This window comes from Eumetopias jubatus, unplaced genomic scaffold, assembly GCF_037043125.1.
Source record: "Eumetopias jubatus isolate StellerSeaLion01/CBP00866 unplaced genomic scaffold, mEumJub1_p1.0 scaffold_2, whole genome shotgun sequence".
Classification (NCBI taxonomy): Eukaryota; Metazoa; Chordata; class Mammalia; order Carnivora; family Otariidae; genus Eumetopias; species Eumetopias jubatus.
Genome location: NW_028274808.1, coordinates 98,865,580 through 98,885,154, shown reverse-complemented (window position 1 = coordinate 98,885,154; position 19,575 = coordinate 98,865,580). Strand labels below are relative to the sequence as shown.

At 35.3% G+C, this 19,575-nt stretch overlaps 1 protein-coding gene across 1 annotated transcript in view; it reads left to right on the top strand.

Moving 5' to 3' along the window:
• The window catches only part of FAT4 (FAT atypical cadherin 4), a 171,283-nt gene that overhangs the window by 95,014 nt on the left and 56,694 nt on the right, over positions 1–19,575 (top strand). Inside the window, exons 5-6 of the mRNA XM_028102315.2 lie at positions 1,663–2,585; positions 3,432–3,606. Coding sequence (XP_027958116.2) covers positions 1,663–2,585; positions 3,432–3,606 — 1,098 coding nt within the window. The remainder of the gene's footprint in view (positions 1–1,662; positions 2,586–3,431; positions 3,607–19,575) is intronic.

Sequence of the window (19,575 nt, the reverse complement as noted above, 5' to 3'; positions counted from 1 at the left end):
TTTTAAAGATTTTATTTATTTATTTGAGAGACAGTGAGAGAGAGAGAGCGAGCACATGAGAGGGGGGAGGGTCAGAGGGAGAAGCAGACTCCCTGCCGAGCAGGGAGCCTGATGCGGGACTCGATCCTGGGACTCCAGGATCATGACCTGAGCCGAAGGCAGTCGATTAACCAACTGAGCCACCCAGGCGCCCTAAAGATTTTATTTTTAAGTAACCTTTACACCCATCGCTGGGCTCGAACTCACAATCCCGAGATCAAATTGCATGCTCTGCTGACTGAGCCAGCCAGGTGTCCCTGATGCCTGAATAGTTTAAATTAACTTCAGAAGTAGAGGAGCTATTTGTAAGCAATTAATGTAACTCAACAGATTTTCCCTAGCATAAAATCTCAGAGTATAAAATCTTTATTAAGAATAAATTATCTAGGGGGCGCCTGGATGGCTCAGTTGGTTAAGCGACTGCCTTCAGCTCAGGTCATGATCCTGGAGTCCCGGGATCGAGTCCCGCATCGGGCTCCCTGCTCAGCAGGGAGTCTGCTTCTCCCTCTGACCCTCTTCCCTCTAGTACTCTCTTTCTCTCATTCTCTCTCTCAAATAAATAAATAAAATCTTTAAAAAAAAGAATAAATTATCTAGAGGCACACTATATTTCTTAGCAACACTTATGATATCCTACAGTATCCCAACATCTTTAGGATAAGATATAAAAATGTACATGGCATTATGCACAAATGAAGAAAACAGTATTCTGGGGCAAGAAATCAGTTTTATTTCTGTTTTCACTGCTTATCTGTTACTGATTTTTAAATTATTTACTAAAAATGATTGGCCAATCCACTCTCCACTCATTTTTTAAGAATATTCTCTGTAATCATTTTTGAAATGAGAAATTATATATATATTTTTACAATTAAAAAGTGACACACGTTCCTAGGAAAAATAGATAAAATAGTATCTAAATATGGCCCAATAAAAGTGTGAGCATTTATATTTGCAGGCTCTTATGTATAATTTTACTGCTAACATTTCCTTCAAAGAATACTTTTAAAACACATTAAATGTACATAATAAAATTTGAGAGAGAATTATTTTCACAAAGGCCATTAGCCAGATGCTTAATAAGAATTAAAAAGTATTTATTGGTTCTGACAAGAAATGTAAAAGTAGACTTAAAACATCCATGACTAATGCCATACATCAGAAAATTTTATTACCCTTCCCTGAAAATTGGTGTCAGCCTCAATAAATTATTGAAGTTCTAAATGTTTGGCTAACAGTATAGAGTGTGGCTCTGTTAATGCTGAACCCTCAGGAGCTATGTTACAGAAATAAGGAAATGTATAGAAAAAATATTTGCTCCCTGGAATATTTTTCTCCTCTTTATTTTTGTAATTTAACATTTCAACGTCGTAGTAAATAGCAAGCAGCATATAGATCATTCATTTGCCGATTTTAAACATTTTTTCACATGAAAAGTTAACAGGCAAGGAATTATGTGTATGTATGACTTACAAAAAAATTAACTGCAGCTACATCATCCATAAGGTGTGTTTGGGGCGTCATATATCAAATATGCAAGTTTTATGTCAGAATTTTTGGTGCAACTTACTCTGTAATCAGCATACATTTGGGAAAATTTAATTTTTTTCCCTTCCATTTCAGGCATCAACTCCCAACTGGCCTATAGCATTGCTTCAGGTGATAGCCTTGGTCAGTTTACAGTTGACAAGAATGGTGTACTGAAAGTCCTTAAAAGTTTGGATCGGGAAATTCAGTCCTTCTACAACCTGGTTGTTCAGGTGCATGACCTGCCACAGCTTCCAGCCTCCAGATTCACAAGCACTGCCCACGTCTCCATTATTTTGTTGGATGTAAATGATAACCCACCAACATTTCTTTCCCCTAAATTGACATACATTCCAGAAAACACACCTATTGATACTATTGTTTTCAAAGCTCAAGCAACGGACCCAGACAGCGGCCCAAACAGCTATATTGAGTACACCCTGCTAAACCCTTTGGGAAACAAGTTCAGTATTGGGACCATTGATGGTGAAGTGAGGCTCACTGGAGAACTGGATAGAGAAGAGGTTTCTAATTACACTCTGACAGTGGTGGCTACAGACAAAGGTCAACCAGCTCTCTCTTCGTCTACTGAGGTTGTAGTTATGGTACTTGACATCAATGATAACAACCCTGTTTTTGTGCAGGCCTTGTACAAAGTGGAGATTAATGAGAACACACTTACTGGAACAGATATAATACAAGTGTACGCAGCAGATGGAGATGAAGGTACAAATGCACAGGTTCGCTATGGCATTGTTGATGGTAATGCCAATCAGGAATTTCGGATCGACTCTGTCACAGGGGCCATCACTGTGGCTAAGCCATTGGATAGAGAAAAAACTCCCACTTACTCTTTAACTGTTCAGGCAGCAGATCGGGGCAGTACCCCCAGAACTGACACCACCACTGTCAGCATTGTTCTACTGGATATTAATGATTTTGTTCCCATGTTTGAGCTGTCTCCATATTCTGTAAATGTCCCCGAGAATTTAGGGACACTACCCAGAACAATTCTTCAGGTCAGTATATTTAAATTAAGCAAATATTGTGTTCACTATAAGACATCTAATTTAAAAAGTCCACGCTCTCTGGGGTCCCTGGGTGGCTCAGTCAGTTAAGTGTCTGCTTTTGGCTCGGGTCATGGTCTTGGGGTCTTGGGATCAAGCCCCGCATATGGCTCCTAGCTCAGCAGGGAGCCTGCTTCTCCCTCTCCTTCTGCTTCTCCCCCTGCTTGTGCTCTCTCTCTCTCAAATGAATAAATAAAATCTTTAAAAAAAGTCCACCCTCTCTTATACCCACCTCTTCTTCATTCTCTTCATAAATGCTTAACTGCAGATAAACAAATCTTGAAAAGGAAAGGTTAATGAAACTTATACCTAAGAACCTATTGATTTCCTCGTAGATTAAAATGTTGTATTTCAGTTATGTTCTTCTGTGTGTACTCATGTTGCACACATTTACATATTTGTGTATTTTGAATTTTGCTTCAGTATAACAGTAATATCTAAACATAGTAAGAAAATAAAATGATATAAAAGTTTGAAAACGTTGTTTTCATTGTAATGAAAACATTACATTGTTCTCATTTCCCTTTTTACAAATCCAACTACCTAGATAAAATTGCTGTCAAAAATTTTTGTGAAACCTTCCAAAAATACTATGCTTTGATTTTATTCGTATTTTTACACAACTAATACGTCCTTACTCTGTACCATTTTTATTTCTTACTTGAAACTTAAAAGTGTGCCTTTGGAACCTTTTAATATTGGTACATAGGACATTATTTTTAATGGTACATTTTACTTTGTGGTAGACCTTGTATTAGTTTTACTCATGTTCCTGGCATGCCTTGTTCTCTCCTGTAGGTGGTGGCAAGAGATGATGATCAAGGTTCTAATAGCAAACTCTCATATGTTCTACTTGGTGGTAATGAAGACAATGCTTTTACTCTCTCAGCTAGTGGAGAACTTCGAGTAATACAGAGTTTGGACCGTGAAACAAAGGAACATTTTGTCCTGATGATCACAGCTACGGATTCAGGTAAATCTTGTCTGGTTGTGAAGAATCTCTTCACAATATAAATAAATGAAAGTATATTTGTCTACCATGAAATTAAATATTTGTTGAAATGTGCTAATCCTTGGAACTCTGATTATATCTATATGATTTAGAGCACACATATCACTTTGTGAAGTTTGTGTATAAATATGTAAGTGGTAAGGGCTTGAGTACAGAGCTCTATTCCTGTAAGACAAAATGCATCCCTGCCCAGAAAGCCATCTGAGTACCTTTGAGGATGACCTGATACTCTACCACTTGAGCCGTGAGGCATTTCAAGCATTTTAAGCTTTGAAAACATCCAGATGGGGGCGCCTGGGTGGTTCAGTCGTTAAGCGTCTGCCTTTGGCTCAGGTCATGATCCCAGGGTCCTGGGTGGGACCGAGCCCCGTGTCGGGCTCCCTGCTCAGTGGGAAACCTACTTCTCCCTCTCCTACTCCTCCTGCTTGTGTTCCCTCTTTCTCTGTCTCTGTCTCTGTCTCTCTGTCAAATAAATAAATAAAATCTCAAAAAAAAAAAATCCAGATGGTTCTAACTGGTCATGGAGATAATAGAGTGGGTCCAGAGTTTTACTTCATAAGTATTCTAGGTTTTGTAAGTAACTGTAACAGGTATTTGATGAAGCCCCACAGAGCTCCAAAAAAAGAGTATCAGTGAGAGCCAGCATTCTCATTGAGTCAGCAGTGTAACAGACTATGATAAAAATAATGAAAAATAATATACATTAGTTAGCTTTTAGTGTCTGGAAGTAGTAATTATGTAAAGTTGTATAGCAGGTAGTACAAAATATAATATATTAAAAAAGATTTACCATTATTTTGTTTTGCATATATTGATTCTATAAATACTGAAACTTCTAATTCAAAATTGAAATACTTAAAAATCTGTCAAAGAAACTTTAGATCTTGAAGAAAGTGTGTATTGCTTAATTATTTGTTGAGTAAATGATTGAATGAATGAATTAATCATTGATTTCCAGGAATAGCAATGAATTATGAAACATTGTCCTATGTAACATTCATTTATAATAATAATCACAACTTGGGGTACTTGAATGGCACAGTCGGTTAAATGTCCAACTCTTGGCTTCAGGGTCATGAGATCAAGACTGACGTCGGGCTCCACGCTCAGCATGGAGTCTGCTTGGGTTTCTCTCTCCCTCTCTTTCTGCCCTCCCCCTCAAATAAATACATAAATCTTTAAAAAAACCTAGTCACAACTTATTATTTAAGTATTAAAGAATTTGATAATGGTGACATAGTTTTTATAAATGCGTTGGGGGCACCTGGGTGGCTCAGTCGTTAAGCATCTGCCTTAGGCTCAGGTCATGATCCCAGGGTCCTGAGATCGAGTCCCACATCGGGCTCCCTGCTCAGCAGGAAGCCTGCTTCTCCCTCTCCCACTCCTCCTGCTTGTGTTCCCTCTCTTGCTGTCTCTCTCTCTCTGTCAAATAAATAAATAAAATCTTTAAAAAAATAAATAAAAATGTGTTGAAATTGTTTTAAGCCAAGACACTTTGTTGGAACCTTAAATGCCTAAAATTATATGCAATTGTGTATGTGTGTTTATATATATTTATATTCATGAATATGATATATATTATATAGATAAGTAGATGTGTGGATACTGATACAGAAGAACAATTGTGAGTTTATGAATGAGCTGTTTTTACTGTTGTTGAAGTGTTTTTGAACATTTATTATTAATTTATTAATATTTTTGTTATATATGACCAATTCTGGAGTATACAATATATTGTTTCATGTCACCACTTACGAAAGAGCAGGAGATTTTGCTATTACAAGTAATGATAGATTTATGTTCAATATTCAAATGATAGTGTTGCTGATTATTAATTGAGGAGGTTTTTATATATTATTTGTTATTTGCTTTTGAGAATGTAATTATCTGAGACGTACAGAGAAAACACTATTCTCTGTATTTTTTTAATATGTGTGAATGACCATGTTACATTTTATGTAAACTATAAAATTCTGAGGAATGATGAACAGAATATGGTGTGGTAACCACATAAAGCTTAAACCAAGTTGATCTGAAGCATGTTTTATTATGTGTGTAGTCAGTATTTTGCTTCATGGTTGGTAGGCACAAAGGGTAAGCATCCCCGTGTAAAAAAAATGCAGCCACTACAACATTGCTCATATTAATCCAGTATTTCAAGAGTCGCCTAGAAAGAAGAGAGGATAAAACTGAGTAGAAACTAGTAGTCAGATATTTAGAATCAAGGTTTTATTACAAAAACATCCCAGTTTTAGCTTCCCTCTCCAGTTACTACTGAAAATGTGTGGTCAATTCTAGGCGTGCATGAAAACATAGCTTTTGTGGAGGTGAAGTGGGGGAGGAGAAACCAGGACCAGAAATCTAGTTGGCTAAGGCATCAGTCACTATCAAACTTGCTGCACAGAAGGTGTGTCATGTGAAGGTCATCACCAGGCGAGAAGCAGGATGTGATTGTGAGAATTAGGGATGCAGTGCAGGGTGCTTGGGATGGGCAGGCACAGCCCACAAGTTCTCCATCAGAGGATTTGTACTTTGGAACATTCTAAGTCAAAAGGCATGGCAGAGAAGGAACGTAACCATGTAGACAAGAGTGCCTGTTTTCAACCACATAATTCTGGGAATTTAAATTATTTTTGTGTGTCTGTGCAGTCAAGGGGTGGAAGATATTGTGAAGAAGGAAGGAATGTTGTTTTTTTGTTTTTGTTTTTTTGTTTTTGATATATGGCCATCTGTGTCATGCAGTATACCAGGTTTTACAGACATTAACCCGTTTCTACACATCACTTTTCTTCATCATCTCAAAGACTTAACCTGTTCTTTTGATTTGACTTAGAGTAAACTCAAACTCAGAGTGGTTAACTAGTTTGTTCAGGGGACGCCTGCATGGCTCAGTCGGTTAAGTGGCTGCCTTCACCTCAGGTCATGATCCCAGGGTCCTGGGATTGAGTCCCACATCGGGCTCCTTGCTCAGCAGGAGCCTGCCTCTCCATCTGCCTCTTCTCTCTGACAAATAAATAAATAAAATCTTAAAAAAAAATAATTTGCTCAGGATTACACAGCTATGTGGTGGAGTATGATTCAGGCCTCAGTCAGCATAGCTGACTTTCAAGTTCAGAGTACACAGTATTCTTAGTGTGTAGGTAAAGTAAAATTTGAAAAAGTAATATTGATTTCCAAAATTATTTGATTTGCAAAACAAACCCAATAATAATCTAATGATATAATGATGAAAAACTTGTAATTTGAATTTAAATCTATTTGAATTCTGGTTCTGTCATAATTTTCTTTGTGATTCAGGCAAGGTATATCATCTCTCTCAATCTTAGTGTCTTCTTCAGTAATATAGGGATAATTAACTATAGTGTAGTTTATTATAAGGTTTGATTGATACAACATATGTTAAATTACTAAATATGCCTATCACAGTGTGTAAATGATGATTTTAATAAGAATGGTAATTCATGCACTTTGATTACTTTAAAGTTCTTAGAAATATTTGTCCTGTCCCTTACTACATAAGTATTCTTATTAGAAGATGTATAGATGCATTGGTTTAAAAAACATTTTTTAGAAATTGCAGTTCACATTGTTTCATTTTATGCTTTACTACTTTAGAAAGTTTTTTATTTGTAGCAGAGATTTCTTTTCAAACTTCCAAAGAATATGTTATATAGTAAGTATTTCACCATTCAAGAAGACCACAGATTTTTAAAACTGTAGTTCAGCCAAATCATAGTCAAGGGAGATTTTGTGGACTGACCAACAAACTTAACCACTACTTGTGGTACTGTTTCTCCATCAAAATGACAATATGGAAGAGACATTTCATCGGGAAAAAGAAAAAAAAAGAAAAAGAAAACTTGTATTGATAGAGCTAAAAGTGTTTTCTTCTAATAGACATAGGTGAATGAGCCTGTTAGCAGGAACTTCCATGAGGAGGAGATTCAATAGAACATTGCTCTAAATGTGCAGACTGTGCAGGAACCAAGCTGGTTCCAGGAAGCCAGACTGTGTGAGTTCCTGGTGCCACGAGCCTTGAGCCTGAGGAAAATTAGGGACCTAGGATTCTTAATCTAAGGACAAACAATAGAATTATAACTCTAATTTCTATGAAGGATTATTGCCATTAAATGAGAAATGCGAAGACTAGGTGTGTGTTGATTCTGCCCAATATTGAGATAACAGAGTTACGAGTTATGTAAATTCATATTATCAGTAAAATTAAGGAATTTGGAAGTTTGTCATTAGAGCCTTAGGTATGGTGTCTGGGAACATGATGGGAGGCATAAATGAGATTCAGCATTTTGGTGGCCCTGAAAATTAAAGAATTGATTGAACTTTGTCCCAAAGCACAGATTTTTATGAGAGCACTTTTTTTTTTTTTTAATTTTTTTGAGTTGCCCTGAAATGGACTGATGTGTCTGAGGCTAATGGAGAAGTATTCAGTTAGGTGTCTGAAGAGCACTTACTATAGATCACATAGAAAACAATCAGAAATTGTATAGGAAAGGACTAAATTATTTTAAAGTCATTAAAACTCATATGTGACTATGATTTTATGTTCAATTCATTCTCATACTTTGGGTATCACAAATAAACCACTTTTATGGGAGAATATGAGTTTGAGATACCAGGTTTCAGAATCTACCATTTAATTCTGTATTCCAACAATGAAGTTTCTGACACAGGATTTAAAATACAGATTAAATGCTTTGATTTAAAAGTCAAATTGGTAGGTGACATGAGAAAATTCAGAAAAATATGGCAGCTTTTAGATCCCACATGCCATGGAACTCTCAAATTTGCAGCATTCTAAGAACCAGGAAAATAGCAACGTAATCTAAGTAAGAAAAAAAATTTGACAGTTTTATTCTAGGCCACAAATCACTTTTCCTTTGCTTTTTAAAAATTCTTACCTGATGGCAACCCAAAGATGGGTCAACTTTGGCAATATGGCAATAATTGAATCAGCAGGGTTTATTTATTCATTTTTATGTATTTATTTTTATTAGCAAAACTTTAAATCTTTGAATATTTTTTTTGGAGAAAATATTAGCATTCCACCCTCATTATATTTTTATTTACTGACAGCACAGCTATCAAGTAGCACATCTGGAAACTCTCTACTCCTGTCTACTGCTTAAAATGAGCTACAACCACACTATCACATGTATGTGGGGCTGAAGGTTACATTGCTAAATAACAAAACCAGAACACAGTATAAGAATTCTACCTTGTTTTTTTCCTATAGGATTAAATTTTAAATGGTAGTTTAATGAGTTGAAACTATAACTCATTTAAAAATATAGTTTATTTAACTATAATTAAAAATTAAACATCCCCCTTCATTCTGTATTCCCTGTTACTTTTTTTCCAGAAATATGTACTGTATCAAGTACAATTTTTTTTTAATTTTAAAGATTTTATTTGTTTGAGAGAGAGAGAGAGTAGGAGCAGAGGGGAGAGGCTGAGGCAGAGGGAGAAGCTGACTCCTTCCTGAGCAGAGAGCCTGATGCAGGACTCGATCCCAGGACCCTGGGATCATGACCTGACCTGAAGGCAGACACTTAACTGACTGAGCCACCCAGGCATCTCTCAAGTACAAAGTTTTTGAAGCTAAAGTTTCAACTTGGCACAGTAATGAAGGTCCTTCAGAGAACTCATCACTATGTGGCTCCTTCTAAGAGGGCAGCTGACTTCAAAGCAGTTAGTGCCCTTCACATGGTTTGGCATTCTATTCTCAAGTAGCCTTCCTTAGGAGAGTTTTTCTTATCATTGTCTTATATGTGCAATAAATAAAATAATATGATTTTAATATAGTAAGTTGCATAGGATTATCAGGGAACCTAGAGCAATACACTTAAAACATTAGATCAGAGAATTAATTTGCAACATGGAAGTATATCCTGAGGTAAATACATAGCTTTGTAGTTAAACTGAGGCTCAAATCTCACCTCTGCCATTTCCTAGCTACATAACCTTGCATAAGTTTACCTTCATGTTCATATTGATAAAATGAATATACTAATTTCTACACGAAAAGCTTATTGGCACAAATAAATAAGAGAATGACTTACTTTAGCTTTTAATATTAGTCAGCATGTTTGCTGAACATCTCAAGCTCAGTAAAGGCCAAATAAAACTTTTTGACTCCAACCACTCCCTATCCTCCATAAATTGCTCTGTGTCCACAATTTCCCAATTGTTGTTATTATCCTTTGTTCCTCTTTCTCTGTACCCCACATTGAACAAGTCCCTTGACAAGTAGACTCTGCCTTAAAAGAAATATCCAAAATGTCCTAAATTTATCCACTTTTCTTCATTTCTACTACCACCACTTTGGTCTAAGCCAGGGCTAATATAATAGCTCCTTAACTGCCTAACTTTTCTCCCCAGAGTACATTCTCCAACAAGCAGCTCATGAACTTTGAAACTATAAGTTAGATCATCATGCCCCATCGCTTGCTTAAAAACCCTTCAGTGGTTTCCAAGAATAAAGCCTGAATTTCTCACCATTGACACATGGCATTAAATGACCCAGCCTCTGTCCACCTATCTGATCTCCTCTCTCTCCACCCACTGCCACCTTCATCAGGCTCCTTCCCTCGAGCACTGGGCAGGCTCAGCCATGGTCACCTCTCAGCTCTGCATTCAGTGTCATCAGGTTGATGGATTGAAATCGGCCAGTGTGGAAGTATTTGCCACACCAAAATTCACAAATGCTACCGGTCCGGTGGCTTGCTTCTGGAGAGTACTTGTCAAACTTTTATTGCAAATTGCTAATGCCAGTTAATCTGGCCTCTTTTAATTTAAAAATGCCAACCTTGTCCTGCCCTTTCCCCTGTGCCTATGTGCTTCTCTTTATCTGGAGTGTTCTACTCTATAGCTGGCTTTTTTTTTTTTTTTTTTTTTTAATGGTCAGACACATCATGTCTTGGTCATTTTGTTGTTATATCTAGGTGAGATGTCAACTTCTCAGAAACAATTTATCTGACCACCAATTTAATGTAATCCCCTCTCTCCAGTGTCACTATCATTTTACCTTGTTGTGATTTTTTTTTAAAGATTTTATTTATTTATTTGACAGAGAGAGAGAGAGAGAGCACAAGTAGGCAGAGAGGCAGGCAGAGGGAGAGGGAGAAGCAGGCTCTCCCCTGAGCAGGGAGCCCGATGTGGGACTCGATCCCAGGACCCCGGGATCATGACCTGAGCCGAAGGCAGACGCTTAACCATATGAGCCACCCAGGCACCCTACCTTGTTGTGATTTTGTCTTAACATTAATTTTTATCTGAAACTATATGCTTATAAATGATACATGAGTATGCACATTTTGTTTACCCCATCAATAGCTATCCTTCTTCCAGTAGAATGGAAATTTCCTAAGTCTTGTTAAAAAATGAATTGCCAGAACCACCCAGAACAGAACCTGTGACATAACAGGTGCTTAATAAAATCTTTTGAATGAAAAACTGACTTAATGGGTGAAAAATGATGATAATTAGTAACCAATTAATCACCCCCCTGTTATTTTAATATACAACTGTTATTTCATATTTATTTACCATACTTTTAGTTTATTGTATATTTATCACTTGCAGATTTTTTCAAAGGACCTACCAAAAAGGAAAAGTGCCAGTCTTTTTAAACTCATGGCTGAAATTCCAGAAGTTTTTGCTATGTTGGTTGTGGTCATTCAAATTGACCTCTTCTTTGAAAAACAGCACAAGTGTTTAAGGCTCTGGAGTGTTTAGTGTGATGTGATAAATTGCAGTCATATGTAAGGACCCACTGAAGCATTTTATGGCTTTAATTCAGTTTCAAATGCTTAAAATAGTGTTTGAGTTATGTTCTCATGAGTTTCCCTTGAACCTTCTGGATCTTATTCAATTCTGTTATCTGTTAGATGCTTCTAGGTAGGACTTGTCCTACTCCGTGCTATGCCACCTACCTTGTCTTAATTTGATTCACTAATTCAAAATCTGCAAAGAAGAAACCATGTGCTTTTGAAGTGTTACCATTTGGCAATTCTTTTGTATGTGGGCTTCCCAAAGCAAAAAAGTGTGAGCCTTCCATATCTCTCAAATACCCAAACCACCTTTTTAGCTATAAAAACTATATCATACATATGGTATTTAGCTTCATATGGCTTAATAATAAGGGCCTATGACTCTTCACATACATGTAATATGAAAAGATTCACTTGTTTTGAGTTTCGTTATAGAAATTTTGGTGTTTAGATATACCATCCCAATAGATAAACATCTATACAAGTAATTTTTCCAGATCTCTTTGTACATATTTTTTTTAAATTCAAGATGATCTTCTGCCCTCACCAGTAAATTTAGAATCTGTGAATCACTAATATCTGCACTACTCTTTCAGGGAACTGCATTAGTATGTGAGAAAGCAGTAAAACAAGGTGATATGACAATAGGGGAATATTAGTTACAATCAGTGTATAAATTGGAAGGATTTTGAAAGAGAACTATCTATGAAAAACTTCCAAATTAGAGAAACCTGACTTAAAATGATAGTTTTATAGCCAGAAGCCTTCTTGGAGATGAGCCAGTCCATTTTCTTTATATTTGAGATAAGAAAAGTGAGGCCTGGAAAAATAGGCAGTTTGCCAGAGCTTGAAGACCAAGAGTGACAAAGTCAAGAACAATATCAAGGATTTCTGCCTTTCAACTGAGTTCTTTCTCACGTCTACTGTATTTATGAAGCAGGATCTGCTGACTCTCTGCATAACATAGATTTCCAGAAACACAATTTTAAGAAAGCTTCTCTTCTTATATGCTGTTCATTGTATCCTCCTGATGCATAAAACGTTTAACTGTTATTTTTTCCCAAATAAATTAATGTTTCAAAATATGTTTAAGTGAAGTCAAAGTAATTAGAATCAGTAATTTCAATATTGATCTTTTGAAAATAGGCTTAAATTTAGCCATTGTTCAAATTAAATTGCTAAGTAGGAGAAGATATAAAAAAATTAATTAGGCTTTCCAGGTAGAAGATGATAATATTACCAATTACTCCTGCCAGTTGTTATTTTGCATTTATTAAAACCAAACCATGAGGCTGATTTAATAGACCTTAGAAGTGAATTCTGAGTACAATGAGACACTTACGCTTTTATGGGCTACATTAATGTGTGACAAATATCTTGATACTGTTTTGTCAGAAAGTATTTGTGCAGCAGTCTCTTTCAGCTCTTCTACATACTGGTGAATGGTGAAAAGTGAAAATTTCTGTTCTCAAAGACAGACAAAAAACAAAATATAATACATAGACCAGGAGTGATATGAGATGCTATGAAGTTAAATAGAGCAGGTTAAGTGGCAAGAGAGTGAGGAACTGGAGGTATGGTTTTTGATCATATAGTCCGGAAAGAGAAATGTGAGGATCTAGGTAAATAATGTTGCTTGCAGATGAAAACAGCCCTGAGGCAGGGATCAAGTTAACTACACCCAAAGAACAGCAGAAGGTCCTGAAGGGCTGGACTCCAGTGAAAAAGAGAAATTCTGTCATGGAGGATGAGGTAGGTAGAAGCTAGATCACATAAACATTTTAGGGTGGGGTAAAGAACTTTAATTTTGTTCAAAGAGAAAGGTGAAGCCTTGTTAGGGTTTTGGACAGGGAGTGACAGGGGGCTTTGGAAAGATCCGGTTTTGTGGAGAAGAGATCTGGCTTTGTGGTAGTGATGAAGAACAAGAGCAGAAGTAGAGATGGTGTTTAAAAGACCATGACGGCAATCCCTGAGATAGAGTTTGAAATTAGGTGACAGTGTGGAGGTGGGGTGAAGGAACGAAATTTCTTATCCATTTTAAAGATTGAGCCAGTGGGACTTGATAATCAAATTGGAGGTGTGGGAAGTTAGGAAAAGAGATGAGTCAAACAGGAGTCCTAGAATATTTGCCTTGGAAATTTGGAGATGGGGAGAAAGAATTTTAGGATAAATTATCAAGAACTATTTTTTGGATATAGAATATTTTAGATATGAGATAAACAGTGGAGATGTCAGGTAGATAGATATAGAAGTTTAGTTCTCATGGAAGACACTGGGGTAGAGACAACATGAAGTCATAAACTTTAGATGCTCTCCCTTCTGTACATACTGAGTGCTTGTATGTGCCAGAATTTGTACTATATCGTCTCATTTAATCTCATCACAGCCCTGTAAATTAGATACTTTTATTCTAATTTTATGTATTAAAAGAAAAACAAAACCCCTGAGTATCAGAGAAGGTAAGCAACTTGGCTTAAGCATGCAGCTGTTTTTCATTGAAAACAGGATTCAAAACTGGTAAACCTGGGTAAGGAGAACATTTCTTGACCATTTCTCACTGCTTCCCACATATTAACTTATCTACTTGTGATATGTTTTGTATAGATCATGTTCATAAGAATTTCTTCTCTCTGGATTAAATGTTATTTTTATATTAAAAAAACATTGATTTATTAAAAAAAACAACTTGTGGTTTTCAGCCATTAAAACAGCTTGCAAGATAAGAATATTCATAAATTTGAAATCAAAGGATTGGTATTGTCTTCAAATCGGGAAATGTGTATCTAAAGCTTTTATAAAGTGCAAAACAAATGTTATATATTTTACTAAGAATATACAATATGTATGATACACACGTACATGTACATACAATGATTCAGTTGGGCTGTGTGCTCATGTTTGCATTTAATTTGGGGGTGGGAAATTAATCAGTGCACAAATTAAATACATTATTCTTTATCTGTTCTTAGTCTAATATATAAAAGGGATATAGAGATATTCTGGATATAGATTTGGCCAAAAAGTTTAGTTATGAAGCGTCTATGTGTCAGCATAACTAATAGGTCTGAGGGGAAAAGTTCAGTTATTAGCATTTCTAATTAAGGGCATTTATCATCTGACTGAAAGAAGGACTAAACTTCATTCTTATGCAGGGGTAGAAAATTACTTTTTAATGGAGGGGAAACATGATGCTTTTGCAAAAGTTGATTCTGAAAGCTGAAAGGGCTAATCACCATGCTTTATTTTCTTGGTGAAGATATGATGACATTTGAATTAATGCTATCTGTCACGTTGTTTAGTTGAGACAGTCATTACATTACAAATGACTCTATAATCAAAAGAGAGCTCAGAAATATGGAATATGACATATTACATCTGAAGATAGTTGTTTTTTTAAATGTTCTAGAAAGATGGCATTTTGTCAGCATTATTTGTGGGAAAATGTTGGAGAAGAGCTTGCCTTGCCTGTTATGATGAACATTTTTAATAATGAAAATTGCTTGAAAACTTTCCATAAGGCACCAGTGATTCCATAAATCAGATGGAACCAGGATTATCTTCAATTACTAAAAATTAATTGCATTGAACTTACTTCTATTATTGAGTCTAAGGCAATTTTGGGTTTTTTCCATCTGAGTCGTTGAAGGAAAATCTTTCCACAAACAATTTACTGATCTAGTAAGCTTTTATTCAGCAACTCATGAAATCAAGCAGTATCCAATCTAATAGAAGGAACCTTCGCAGAGCTGTACAAGGCAAGATATTCATATAGATGAGGTGAGCAGGAACAAGGACATTATACTGGGCATTTGCTGACTGATTAAAGCGAGGTTACTTTCCCTATATGCCACATGAGGAAGATTTGGAGTCAGTTGAGGTAATTTGTGCTGAAGAGGCAAGGGCTGGTTGGTTGACCTAGGCCTCTGTTTCTGGGAGAACCCCCAAACACAGAAACTTAGTTAAGTTCTGGTTTGCTGATGGGAGGCTTAGCATGAACGACTCCATCTTGGGCCAAATAAGGTTACTTTAACAAAATATTTGTCCTAGATGAGAATTTTATTTCCAAGGTTGATAACTGATGATTATTTTACTTCCACTTATTTCTAGTAAGACTTTGTACCATATCTGTTAGTGACATAAGTATTATTATAAATTATTTATTTATATACTTTTCTTTAAATCAACTACTCTTTAGTAGGAAAAATTTTTCCTATGTAGAATTTCATTTATATAGTCATAAGATACAAATACAAAAACAGATGATTTAACCTCCAAAATTCTGTTAAATAAGAGCTGGAATTGTCATTATGTTGCATAGAATTAAAATTTAATAAAATAATTTCAGTCTACACTTTATTTACTCATATAAGCCATAAATATAAGTAGACAAAGGACCCAACGTTGAAATGGAAATAAACTATTTGCAATGGAAAGGAAAATGTGTATGTTACTTAAAAGATAAACATTAAGTATCATAAAAACTAAGTTGATCTCATTGTTGGGTTGTTTTTCTTTTCAAAAGTCCTTTAATTTTATCCTGTTAAAACATAATCATTTTGTAGCCTATTTTTATAATTATTTCATAAATATGTAATTCAATATTTTCACTAAGTAGGCAGGAGGAAAGTTGGGTTTAGCCTTTGAAGGCAGCCTTTGGTGTTTCAGAGTTTTAACAGGCATTGAGGATTTTTTTTAATATCCTCTAAAAAGTAATTCCTCTAACCTACTTTTTGTGCAGGATAAAATATTTTATTAACATTATGTATGACTTTATAAAATTTTTAAATTGTGGCGAAATATATATATAAAACATAATTACCATTTTAATTATTTTTAAGTGTACAGTTTGACAGCATTAAGTACATTCACATGGTTGTACAACTTTTCCATGTCATTTTCATAACATTAGTAAATAGTTGCCTTAATTTTACTTATCACCTCTATTTAGTATAAGAATTTATCAAGGAAATATAGTGTTTTGTTTGTTTGTTTTGTCTTGTTTTTAAAGATTTTATTGATTTATTTGACAGAGCGAGAGAGCACAAGTGGGCAGAATGGTAGGCAGAGGGAGAAGCAGGCTCCCTGTGGAGCAGGGAACCTGATGCGGGGCTTGATCCCAGGACCCTGGGATCATAACCAGACCTGAAGGCAGACACTTAACTGACTGAGCCACACAGGCGCCCCAAAATATAGTGTTTTTGATAAAGATTCCTGCAGAGATAATTTAAAAATCAGGTGTTATCTAAGCATATATATACCTAACTGATATAAATATATTTGTAGAACTAATTAGCAGTAATAAATTTCATTATAAAATGTAATTTCTAAAATATTAAACTTCCGGTCATATTTAAATGTTCCATACTTATTTGCTTTATACATTTGCTGAATTCAAATTTAAATCTAACCACAAAAGTTCCAATGTTGATACAGAATGGCTGAAATTCAGTACATTTTCAGTGGATGGCTTATGAATGGTGAGAAAACCGTGTTTACTTCCTGGGAAAGAAAAAAAGAAGCTAATACTTTACTACAACAAACACACACCCAGTCAGAGGACCCATTCACCAAATGTTTGATGTCAAGAATGAAATCGGCTTTGTAGCAAAGCAACAGATTTCAGTTAGGCAAAAATTTTTATTTCTGCGGAAGTTTTTCATGTTTCATGAAATTACATTTAATTTATAAGGGCTAACGTAAAAAATGTAATCTGCCTGAAGTTTGAACTTTAATTACTCATTTAGATTCATTTATTACACTTACTAAAGATGTATTTTCTGATAGAACAGTCGTCTGAAACTTTTTTCTTTTTAACATCTTATTGTAAATTCCCTTGAACTTTATCTTGATATATTTGAGCTTATTAAGCCACCAGTGTTAAAAGGCTTAATACTTACTTAACTTACTTAATAATTTCCCAAATTCAAAAATATAGAGTATGACTCAGACAAAGCATGGAACTACCCACAGTAGCATGGATTTTCAGAAGATTAAGCTGTGAATATTCTTTCTCCGTGTATGTAATTTATTTTCACACACTTTTAAGAATGCTTTTCAGAATCATGGGCATTGTTTGCTATTTGCTTTAAAAATTCCAGGTTTCTATCAATTTATTCATGTTTATTTTACATTTATATGTATATGTATATGCATATATACATATGTATGCACATGAATGTGTATATATACAATACATAAAATTTTACAAAATGAAATTTGAAGTTCTTATCTTCTGACTTATAATTATATTTGAAATGTCCACCGCACCTCCTAGCCTTCACAGTTATAAATTCCTGAGACCTTAACTTTTTATTTCATTTGTATCTTCAAGCCTTTTCATTGGCCCTCCATCAGCCACCAGGAGTCTGTGTCATTACATCCTGCCTCTTCTTTCTGATTGCATCTGTTTTTCATATATCAATCCCAGATGAAATTGAAAAATCTTGCACTATTACGCCACTGCCTATATAATTCATCATTATCAGATGTATTCAAACTAAACATTGGCCCCTAGTATCCTGATTCTTCTCCTGGGACTCAGGATTAATTGGGACCCTCTGTTTATAAGTAGTAGACTATCTCCAAAACTTTGACCTTTGTCTGCAGTCTTGTTCTCTGACCCCAGCCTTAGGCTAAGGCCTATATTCCCAGATGTATATTTCTCGAAGTATTCAGCTCTTTGAACTTTCAGCCAGTCACTAGACCAGATTTTCATATAAAGAATCAAAGGAAAAGACTACAGAATGAGGACACGGCCTAATGGTATGCATTATGGGTTTATAGAAAGATGAATTAAATAAAATTATCCTGCTCTCAATTAGCTTATAACTTAATAGAGGGTATAGCAGAAGTACATTGATAGTAATAATAATAATACAGACTGAAACATCTGTAATAAGAATGGCATAGTTTTATCTGAGCCCAATGAACTAAAAAAAGATTTTTTTAAGAGTTCAAAATTGGCTTTCTCTTTTCATTACGGCTGAATGTTAATAAATTGCTTAAATTCTTTGAGTCTAATTTTTCATCAAAAAAATTAAACAATACCTACGTCATGGAATCTGTATATTAGAGTAATACATATAAAAGATCCATATATATATGTATATATATATACACACACTATATATATCTGATTTCAAGTAAGTGTTCAACTTACTTGAATATACATATGTATATACAAATATGTATATACAAATACATGTATATATACATTTATATTTCCATTTATAGATAAAATATAGGCTAAGTTTACACAGAATAATTGATATTTCATTTTTTGACATAGGAATGTTGAGGCTTTTTTGGCAACTTGCAAGAGGTGACAACAGGTAGTCAATTGCATGTACCAGCCTGGAGTCAACAGAAATTTCTGGACTAAAGATAAAGTAATAGTAAACATTGTGTAACACTTCACAAGGAGTATAACAAAAAGATGTTAGGAAACAGGAACATAAAGACTCTAGACCACTTCTTCACACAGTTAAGAGGTAGAGTATAAAAACAAGCAAACATAGAAAAGCAACAATGAAAACATGACTTCATTATTCAATTAGCAGGTAAGAGGACATGCTAAGATTTGTGTGGGCCAATGACTAGGGAACCTGTGTCTTTCATCTGAGATGAGTGATGTAGAAATGAAACTTATTTGAAATCAGAGGGGATTCCATATTTCTCTCTTGATTTCGTCTTCCTGCTTAAGGTTGAGAGGCAGTGGCTTCCAGAGCTCACACTATCAGTAGAAAAGAATGAGGCAGGATCTGGGTGTATGGTGGTAGGCCCCATTCCCAAAAACAAAAGTAAAATATATTGGAGGCAGCATTCAAATTTAGGGTTAGTTAAATCTCAGTAAAAGACTTAGAAAGTTAGAACAATGTGTTTGTAAGGTTTCCTCGTAAAATTGAAAAAAGTAGGTAAGACCTGCTTGCACATCCTTTGGGGCAACAAGAAAGGGAGACCACTGGAGAAATTGTGGTTCACTCTATCAATTCATGAAGAAAATAGGAAGAGAACCCTAAGTACTTATAAAGTGAGTTGTGGCAGCTACTAAGGGGAGAGTAGGGGAATCTGGGGATCATTCTTTGCTTGAGAAGAGTCCCCATGTTGATATGATCTCTATTGTTTCTATTTAGAGAAATTAAAA